Source organism: Salmo salar, chromosome 02 (assembly GCF_965601325.2).
Source record: "Salmo salar chromosome 02, fSalSal1, whole genome shotgun sequence".
Lineage (NCBI taxonomy): Eukaryota > Metazoa > Chordata > Actinopteri > Salmoniformes > Salmonidae > Salmo > Salmo salar.
The window spans coordinates 24909746-24920097 of NC_138292.1; the positions used below are offsets into that span (position 1 = coordinate 24909746).

The 10352-nt window shown below is 43.9% G+C and overlaps 1 protein-coding gene across 1 annotated transcript; it reads left to right on the forward strand.

Annotated features, from left to right (window-relative positions):
* The first annotated feature begins 4054 nt into the window (after positions 1-4054).
* trp-ii (trypsin II) lies at positions 4055-7318 on the forward strand. The gene is made up of 6 exons (XM_014155449.3): positions 4055-4134; positions 4314-4464; positions 4629-4879; positions 6551-6687; positions 6868-6969; positions 7150-7318. The coding sequence occupies exons 1-6, from the start codon at positions 4059-4061 to the stop codon at positions 7195-7197; spliced, it is 765 nt and encodes a 254-aa protein (XP_014010924.1). The 5' UTR covers positions 4055-4058; the 3' UTR covers positions 7198-7318.
* Positions 7319-10352: the final 3034 nt, after the last annotated feature.

The following is a 10352-nucleotide window of genomic DNA, read 5'->3' on the forward strand; positions in this document are numbered from 1 at the left end:
TATTTTGAGAAATGGATAAACATATTATTCTTGTATTATTCTTACTTAAGTCAATATCTCCACTCAACAACAGTATTTCGAATTGAGGTTGGTAAACATTAGGGTTAGGGTTGAGCTGGGATGTGGACATGAAGCTAGGGTTCGGTTTGAGGTTAGGGTTGAGCTGGAATGTGGACATGAAGCTAGGGTTAGGGTTAGGTTTGAGGTTAGGGTTGACCTGGGATGTGGAACATGAAGCTAGGGTTAGGGTTAGAGTTGAGAGTTAGGGTTTGGGTTGAGCAGGGATGTGGACATGCAGCTAGGGTTAGGGTTGAGCCAGGATGTTGACATGAAGCTAGGGTTAGTTAGGGTTGAGGGTTAGAGTTGAGCAGGGATGTGGAAGAGAAGCTCGGGTTAGGGTTAGGGTTGAAGCTAGGGTTAAGGTTCAGGTTCGGGTTGAGCAGAGACTTGGACATTAAGCTAGGTTTAGGGTTGAGACAGGGGGTAGACTTTAATCTACTGTCAAGGTATATTCATGCCTTTCATGTTGTATAATGATGGGAGACAGTCACAGGAATACAAAAATAGGGGGTTTTATTTCGTATGTCATGAAAATGACAGGGACGAAGCCCAAAACAAACACGAACATATGGAACACAGGGATGTAAACCCAAACAAAAGAGTGAGGTGTAAACCTCTAATAAATACACGCGACGAGACCCGTAATAATAAGTGCACACTAACACGGTATGTAAACCATAACACAATGTACAGTAACCTGCGGAAATAGTTGGCGAACCCCAGGAATTGCTGGACTGCTTTCACGGAGTTCGGGATGGACCATGACCTGACTGCGCTGAGGCGTTGCTCCTCCATCTCCACTCCCTCCGTGGATATGAGGTAGCCCAAAAAGGACACGGACCGCTGGAAAAACAAACATATAGATTATGCTCCAACAGTTTTCCCAGCACAGACCTGACCAATGAGACATGCTTGGCGTGGTCAGCAGAATAGACCAAAATGTTGTCTATATAAACCACAATGCCCCGTCCCAGCATGTTCCGGAACACTTCATTAATAAAGGCCTGGAAGACTGAAGGAGCGTTATACAGGCCAAAGGGCATCACGAGATACTCGTAATGCCCCGTGGTCGTGGAAAAGGCCGTAATGCCCACCAGATTGTAAGCGCTCGGCAAGTCCAGTTTCGTGAAGTACTGCACCCGTGCATTTGTTTGATGATGGTTGGGATGGGTAAAGGATAGCTGAACTTAACGGTGGCATTATTCAGTGTTCGATAATCAATGCATGGGCGCTAGTCCCCCATCTTTCTTCTTAACAAAAAAGAAGCTTGGGGAGGCTGGTGGTGTAGATTGGCGGATAAAATCCTGCTGGAGGCTCTCCTGTACGTAGGTCTCCATGGCCTCGGTCTCCGCATAGGAGAGTGGATAGACGGGTCCTCTCAAGAGTTCTGTGTCAGACAGCAGGTCAATGGCACAGTCCCAGGGGCGATGAGGAGGCAGGCGTGTAGCCTGGGTCTTAGAGAAAACCCGGTGCAGATCCTGGTATTCCTCCGGTAAATCCACTTGAGGGGCGTGGTCCGGACTTTCCACCGTAGTGGTGTTGACGGACACTGCGAGGGACCTCCCTTGACACTCCTGCGACCAACCCAGCAGTCTCCTCTCGGACCAGGAAATAGTAGGGTTATGCCCACTCAACCAGGGGATACCCAAAACAACGGGGTGCGTGGGGGTGTCTATAATCAAAAAGGTGATTTGTTCTAAATGAGTGTCATGTGTCAGCAGAGAAATGGGAACAGTGATGTGATGTACGAGCCCTGTTCCTATTGGACGATTATCCAGGGCTCGAACCGGAATGGGTGACTGTAGGGGAGCCAAAGGAATGCGTAATGCAGTGGCCAGTGTTCTACCTAAAAGATTCCCGGCAGCTCCGGAATCAATCAGATCTAACGGGAGTGAGGGGCTAGGATATTCTGGGCATTTAATGGGAAAACACACTGGTTGAGTTGACAGAAGAGGAGAGGAGATCTTGCATCCTCCCTGGGTTGGAGCAGGGGAATTCCCTGGCTTGTCACCTCCTCGCCTATTAGTGGATAGAGGGCAGGTCAGGGAGAAATGACCCCTTTCTCCACAATAGGAGCAGAGGCCCAGATTCCTCCTTCTCCTACGCGCTGTCTCGTGCAAACGTGCAAAACCCACCTCCATCGGCTCTGGCCACATGAGCTCTGGCAATGAGCTCTGGATTATGTGCAGTTTCTTCGTCGGGACCGCAGGAGGTTGTCCAACCGGATCGTCATGCTGATGAACTGGTCGAGTGACAGGTTGTCATCATGGCAGGCTAACTTCGCCTGTAACTCCTCTGTAACATGGGTCGTATAAAGGGGACCAAGGCGCAGCGTGTAAAGTGCTCATATTTCCTTTTAATGATAACACTTAAACAAAATAACAAAAACGACAGCCAACAGTTCCGTCAGGTACATAGACAAAACGGAAAACAACTACCCACACCCACACATGAAAAACAGGCTGCCTAAGTATGGCTTCCAATCAGAGACAACGATAGACAGCTGCCTCTGATTGGAAACCATACCTGGCCAAAACATAGAAAACAAAAACATAGAAATAGAAATCTAGAGAACCCCACATAGAAACAGAAAACCAAAACCACCCAAAACATCCACCTGTCACGCCCTGACCCCTCTACTATGGAAAATTACCTCTTACAAGGGTCAGGACGTGACATCCTCTCGCAGTCCGCTGTGGAACACGGTGACCAGAGCCGACTCATTCCATCTGGTGGAGGCTGCAACGGTCTGGAACTCCATGCCAAACTCCGAGGCGGTCCTAGATCCCTGGCGTAGTTGGAGTAGGCATTCAACCCCCTCTCAAACACCGAGTAGAAGAGGAGGATGAAGCGCTCGTAGGACTCGACCTTGGGTCCGCCAGTTTCCCAGACCACGGCACCCCAATCCAGGGCCCGTCCGGTCAGTGCCAAGATGGCGGTGGCAACCCTGTCTCTCCCGGAGACAGCCTCGGCATAGCAAGTGAGGTACAGGTCGCATTGTAGAAGGAACCCCTTGCATCTCGCTGGGGAGCCGTCAAAGCGCTCCGGGAGGGACAGGGGTATTCCGCAGACCGGCTCAGATGGGATGGAGGCAGGTAGTGGTGGTGTGTGGGCTGATGCTGGAACCGGTGCTGGGGACTGGAGGGACTGCACATTCCCCTCCAAATGCAGGATGGTTGCCACTACGCTGTCCATGGCGCTGCCGAGTCTGGAGAGACAGTTCTCGTGATGCTAGTCTATCCCCACGATGGTCGCCAGCTTGGCCTTTCCTGCTGTCTCCATTAGATGGGTTGATTATTCTGTCACGTTGTATAATGATGGTGACGTAGACCTCTGGAGCTGGTGAACGGAATGATTAGCAATACCGGGGGATCCATGACAATACCTAACATAATAAATTGTAAGTGTGTGCTTACTTTGAGTGTTTTACTGTATATTAACTGCATACAGTATAATTTATGTAATGAACTCATGGCCATAAGTTATACAGAGTATATTTTTAAGACAGCCTTGAATGACTTTTCAACAAAACCCCTTAAACCCAGTTTACTTGTTTACAAAGCTAAAATTGGCCTTGTGAGCAGCAAACCTGTGTTTGTCAACTTATCCAAGAGAACACCAACGTGTGAACCACACAGCTGCGTTCCAATCATGTTGAGGTCAACATACAGTCTGAACTGCAGAGAATACTGTCCATCTCAAACTATCAGTTGTAGTTTACTGAACATGTATCACTTTCTTCTGTAAGAAATTAAATTAAATCAAATCCAGACGTCAAGAATCTGCACTTAAAAAGTACTGGGACTAATGACAACATATATTTAGCTTCATGCTGCTTTTAGGGTCAACTTCATACCAATCCTTGATGGAAACTGCTGTGTCATAATGCTGACCTTGGCATTGCACATTTTGCCTCTGATTGGTTTTCTCTTGACCAATCAAACAGTTTCATTAAACGGGGCGGCACACCCAATTCTGCATATATACCAGGGGTGCAGATGAACCCCTTTCATCGACAGGATCACACAGCAACCATGATTTCTCTGGTCTTCGTTCTGCTCATTGGAGCCGCTTGTGAGTATAGTAATGATCATAGAATAAAGAACAGGACTGTGTAATGACACTAACATCACACATTTGTTTCTTTGACTTTATTAAGAAATATGTTGTTGTTGTTTTATCACAGTTCCTTGCTTTTCCATCTCAAAAGGTGAGGTAATATAGCTAAGAATGTGCCTGCTCTCCCTTTACAGTCGCCACGGAGGACGACAAGATCGTCGGAGGGTATGAGTGCAAGGCCTACTCCCAGCCCCACCAGGTGTCTCTGAACTCTGGGTACCACTTCTGTGGTGGCTCCTTGGTCAATGAGAACTGGGTTGTGTCTGCTGCTCACTGCTACCAGTCGTAAGTAGCATACCATGTGAACTACTAGCAACATGTTGAGTCAATAACACCTTGCAAGAATTTGTTAAAAATAACTTTTCCAAAACCAAAGGACACAGGTGAACTCCACATTCACATGAACTGTGAAAGTAAAAAACGTAAAAATGGAACTCTCTCTCTTTCAGCCGTGTGGAGGTGCGTCTGGGCGAGCACAACATCCAGGTGACTGAGGGTAGCGAGCAGTTCATCTCTTCATCCCGCGTGATCCGTCACCCCAACTACAGCTCCTACAACATCGACAATGACATCATGCTGATCAAGCTGAGCAAACCCGCCACCCTCAACACCTACGTGCAGCCTGTTGCTCTGCCCACCAGCTGTGCCCCCGCTGGCACCATGTGTACCGTCTCTGGATGGGGCAACACCATGAGTTCTAGTGAGTACAGAATCTGGGTCAAAGGTTGTGCCAGTTGATCATCTTCATGGTGACCGAGAGTGTTTACAGGCATAGAAAATGTAGACCTACTATTAACCTCTCTCGGGTATGTGGGACCATCGTCCCACCTAGTCAACAGCCAGTGGAATCGAGTGGCGCGATATTGAAAAACCTTTAAAATGCTATAACTTCAATTTCTCAAACATATGACTATTTTACACAGTTTTAAAGACAAGACTCTCGTTAATCTAACCACATTGTCCAATTTCAAAAAGGCTTTACAACGAAAGCAAAACATTAAATTATGTCTGGAGAGTACCCAGCCAGAAATAATCACACACCCATTTTTCAAGCTAGCTTATAATGTCACAAAAACCAAAACCACAGCTAAATGCAGCACTAACCTTTGATGATCTTCATCAGATGACAGTCCTAGGACATTATGTTATACAATACATGCATGTTTTGTTCAATCAAGTTCATATTTATATCAAAAACCAGCTTTTTCCATTAGCATGTGACGTTCAGAACTAGCAAACATACCGAAAACTTCCAGGGGAATTTACTAAATTACTCACGATAAACGTTCACAAAAAACATAACAATTATTTTAAGAATTATAGATACAGAACTCCTTTATGCAATCGCGGTGTCAGATTTTAAAATAGCTTTTCGGCAAAAGCACATTTTGCAATATTCTGAGTAGATAGCTCGCCATCACGGGCTAGCTCAGAATTACTATAAGAAAAATTGGATTACCTTTGTTGTTCTTCATCAGAATGCACTCCCAGGACTTCTACTTCAACCACAAATGTTGTTTTGGTTCAAAATAATCCATAGTTATGTTCAAATATCCTCTTTTTTGTCTGTGCGTTCAGGTCCCCATCCGAACGGTGACGCGCGGACGCATGTCGTGACAAAATATTTCAAAATATTCCATTACCGTACTTCGAAGCATGTCAAACGCTGTTTAAAATCAATTTTTATGCGATTTTTCTCGTAAAATAGAGATAATATTCCGACCGGGAGACGTTGTTTTCGTTCAAAGACTGAAAGAAGAAAATGGTGTCTTCACGTGCACGCGCACGCCCGTGTCATTGTTCTCAGATCGACCACTTTCCAAATGCGCTACTGTTTTTCAGCCAGGGACTGCAGAGTCATCATTCCCCGTTCTGGCGCCTTCTGAGAGCCTATGGGAGCCTTAGAAAATGTCATGTTACAGCAGAGATCCTCTGTTTTCGATAAAGAGGCTATAGAAGGCCAAGAAATGGTCAGAGAGGGCACTTGATGTATAGAATCTTCTCAGGTTTTGGCCTGCCATATGAGTTCTGTTATACTCACAGACACCATTCAAACAGTTTTAGAAACTTTAGGGTGTTTTCCAAATCAAACAAATATATGCATATTCTAGTTTCTGGGCAGGAGTAATAACCAGATTAAATCGGGTACGTTTTTTATCCGGACGTGAAAATACTGCCCCCTACCCAAGAGAGGTTAAAAACACTATGTCATTATATCTAACAATAACTCTCCTCCTTCTCCACCTTCTTCTACCTTCCTTCCTTCCTCCCTCCATTCCTCCCTCCATCCTCTCTCTCTCTCTCTCTCTCTCTCTCTCTCTCTCTCTCTCTCTCCATTCTTCCATTTCTCTCGGTCTGCTTTTCCTCACAGCCGCTGACAAGAACAAGCTTCAGTGCCTGAACATCCCCATCCTGTCCTACAGCGACTGTAACAACTCCTACCCTGGCATGATCACCAACGCCATGTTCTGTGCTGGATACCTGGAGGGAGGCAAGGACTCTTGCCAGGTACTTACTACTCTGACCTCAGTTCAGTGGTACCAATGATGACTTTAAATTAACTTTTTCAATTGATTAGAAATTGATAATGAAATAACCAATTCATATCACTTGTCTCCCTTCTTTCTCTCTCTCTCCCTTCCTCTCTCTTGATCTCTCAATCTTTCTCTCTCTCGCTCTCTCTCTCAGGGTGACTCCGGTGGCCCCGTGGTGTGCAATGGTGAGCTCCAGGGTGTTGTGTCCTGGGGTTATGGCTGTGCCGAGCCCGGTAACCCCGGTGTCTACGCCAAGGTAAGACAGAAAAACTGTTTTCCTGTTGTGTTTGAGGAAAACATCAACATTCATACATCACTGTGACATCCCTTGTTTTCCTGAAAAAAGACACTGAGTCTATAAAACATTGATTGATGGTTCTCATGTTGCCTCCCATTGAGCGTGTCTACTAATGTCTCTCTTCTTCTCTTCCTCTAGGTTTGCATCTTCAATGACTGGCTGACCAGCACCATGGCCACCTACTAAATCTGATCCTAGCTTCGGTCCTCCAGCACGGTCCCACAACTCTACAACATCGTTTGCAGTTCAACATCCACCTTATGTGCTGGAGATTAAATACTAATGACAAATAAAGCATTTAAAATAATTTGAGTTACTGAGTCTATTTCCCAAGGTTAACTATAAAAATGAATATACCGTAGAAGGTACTTCTTACATGCAGGCAGCATAGAGCACATATTCATGAATGTAGTAGTGCAATATTTTGTTCTGTATGTCATCAAAGGAGTGTTGTTTACAAGTGGAATGTCTAAATTTGTGTCTGTTTATAAATCTGTAATTGTAACAGAGGGGGGGGATCTACCAGTCCCATTTATGTTTGGCTATCAAATATGTGGGAACATATCAAACAAAACTTGGGTTGCTGATTCTCTGGCTCTACAGAATACAGATTCTCTGACTGCACAGACTACTCTCTCTACAAATCATTAGGATTATGTTCATTCTTAATTTTGGTGAACTATCCCTTTAACCTTGTAAACTGTTAAGAGGAATTATTTCTCACTAGAAATATCTTTCTATTGGAAACGTCATAGACATGTTCATATTTTTCATAAATCCACAAGTGGCAACATTCGTTTTATGGGGCCATGCTTGCGTAAATGTCAGAGAGAAGTGATCACTTGATGCATAAAAAGTGTTACAACTATGTATTTTCCCCAACGCTCCGATAAATCAAAATTAACTATATTCAGTGTATACACATTTATATTTTTGCTACAGTATGCTATTGAACACATACTGTTGTGTATGTGTTCAATAGTGTAAGGCGCCGTTCAGGGGGTTCGAAGACTTGAACTTCAACTATAATGAAAGTTAAGACCAGACAGAGGCAGCATTCTATACATTGGGAGAATCTCAATTGAGATTCTGGTGTACATTGTGACATCACGGTTTCCCATGGTTACAGACATTCCAAAAACACAAAAAACGTAAAGAAATATAAAACATAGGCGAGTATAAAGTGGCCTATGGCATGTCTCTGGACGAAGCACTTAGGAGCCAAAAATGAGAATAATCTATGCAAAGTTGTGTGAGCAGACCCAGCTGCAAGTTTGTGGCTTATGGTATTATACTATAGAGAAATACCTAATCATGAGCTTAGTTCAACTGTCTTACCCAATCAGAACACAAATATACAGCCTTTTTACTCTATTGTTTGTAAACAGTGTAATTGTTAACACAAACAGTTTAGCTTCAAAACATGGTTATTTTGGTCTCATTGATGGTCATTCCTTGCATCCATAGATCTGTCTATACATTTGAGAGTGGCTACATTTCCCCAGCCCAATCCCTCCGAGCTGTTAAAACAAGTTCAAACAGTCTCAGTAGACTGAAATAATTTTAAATGCTTTATTCATCATACGATTTGCATCTCCAGTGAATAGGTGAATGGTGAACTGCAGATGATGTTGTAGAGTTGTGCGATAGTGCTGGGGGACTGAAGCCAGGATCAGATGTATTAGTTGGCCATGGTGCTGGTCAGCCAGTCGTTGAAGATGCACACCTAGAGGAAGAGAAGGAGAAGGGAGACATCAGTGGACACAGGGCCAAGTCACTGTAGACCTGAGATAAAGTTGGTATTATTGAAGTTAGAAACATGTAGTTGTGACATGGATGAACCAGCGATCTAATTTAAAGGAATGCTGTCACACAAACTACTTGATGCTTTGTCCCACAAACCTGGCAGCAGAAGCCTATATTCTTACCTTGGCGTAGACACCAGGGTTACCGGGCTCGGCACAGCCATAACCCCAGGACACAACACCCTGCACCTCAGTGTTGCACACCATGGGGCCACCGGAGTCACCCTGAGAGACAGAAAATGAGAGATCCCCCAGACAAACTTCTGCTGATGGCATGTCAGAAAGAGGAGGCTCTTGGTTGACATTATAAAGAAGTGTGTAGGCAATCACACATAATTGGAATGGCTACAATCTTTGAACAAAATAGTAATTTATATTTGCGTACTATTGTTTGTACAGATGAACCAGACTTGTGGAGGTCTACAATTTTTTTTCTGAGGTCTTGGCTGTTTTCTTTTGATTTTCCCATGATGCCAAGCAAAGAGGCACTGAGTACACCTCCAATTGACTCAAATAGTGTCAATTAGCCTATCAGAAGCTTCTAAAGCCATAACATAATTTTCTGGAATTTTCCAAGCTGTTTAAAGGCACAGTCAACTTAGTGTATGTCAATTTCTGACCCACTGGAATTGTGATACAGTGAGTTATAAGTGAAATAATCTGTCTGTAAACAATTGTTGGAAAAACTACTGAGAAAGAGAGAAGGATGGAGAGAGGGAGTAGTGTTCAGAAAGCATGATAGGAGGAAGATGACAGAAGACAGAGAGATGCAGAGTTTAGAGATATAGAAGATGGGCAAATGTGGAGCGTTAAGCTAGTGTCTAATTGCTAAATTGCCAGCGGTGCCACCTTGCATCTGGTCATATATTTGACACCTCTAATCTACAGAAATGTGTTGTCAAACAGGTTCAGATGAAAAGTTCTCATAAGGAAGACATTTATTCACCGCAGTAGGGAGTCAGCCTCAGTAAACAAGAAACTAGTTGGGCGAGATGCATAGCAAACTATCTTCGCTGATCACATTCAAACACAAGAATGGCAATAAAAATATAATCATACATGCAAAAAGTATACATTATAATTACAAAAATACTCTTCAGTAGGCCCACCCACTAGCGAATGTCTGGTTAGGACATACCCTTTGGGGGGAGGGGATTTTAGCTAATTATAATGTTTCTGTAATGGCTAAAAACCTAATGCTGCCCTAAAGTGAGATAAAGGTGTTACCAAAATAAAGTCCTACCCAAATGAGTATCAGTTGATAGGACATGCAGTGTTGTTTTACAATGTTCTGAACGGCATGTGACTGAGGCTTATACGTACAAGGAAAGAGGACTGAGAACTTTTTGACCTGAGGTGGTAGGTATCCTCCTTTCTGATTTACTTTTGAAACAGCATCCCTGAGATACAGTCAGAGAAAACAAATCTCACCACAACTTTTCTTTTTGATTGCAACAAGGTAAGACAACTCTATTTTCTGGCAATCCTCTATTGTTTGTGGACTTTCTATTGAATAGTTATTTTCAAAGAAACCAT

Bases quoted from the DNA above. Each gene is read 5' to 3' on its own strand.
- trp-ii (XM_014155449.3), top strand. From the start codon at position 4,059: ATGAACCCCTTTCATCGACAGGATCACACAGCAACCATGATTTCTCTG. The intron at 6,688-6,867 runs GTACTTACTACT...TCTCTCTCTCAG, and splicing joins GAGGCAAGGACTCTTGCCAG to GGTGACTCCGGTGGCCCCGT. The intron at 6,970-7,149 runs GTAAGACAGAAA...CTCTTCCTCTAG, and splicing joins ACCCCGGTGTCTACGCCAAG to GTTTGCATCTTCAATGACTG.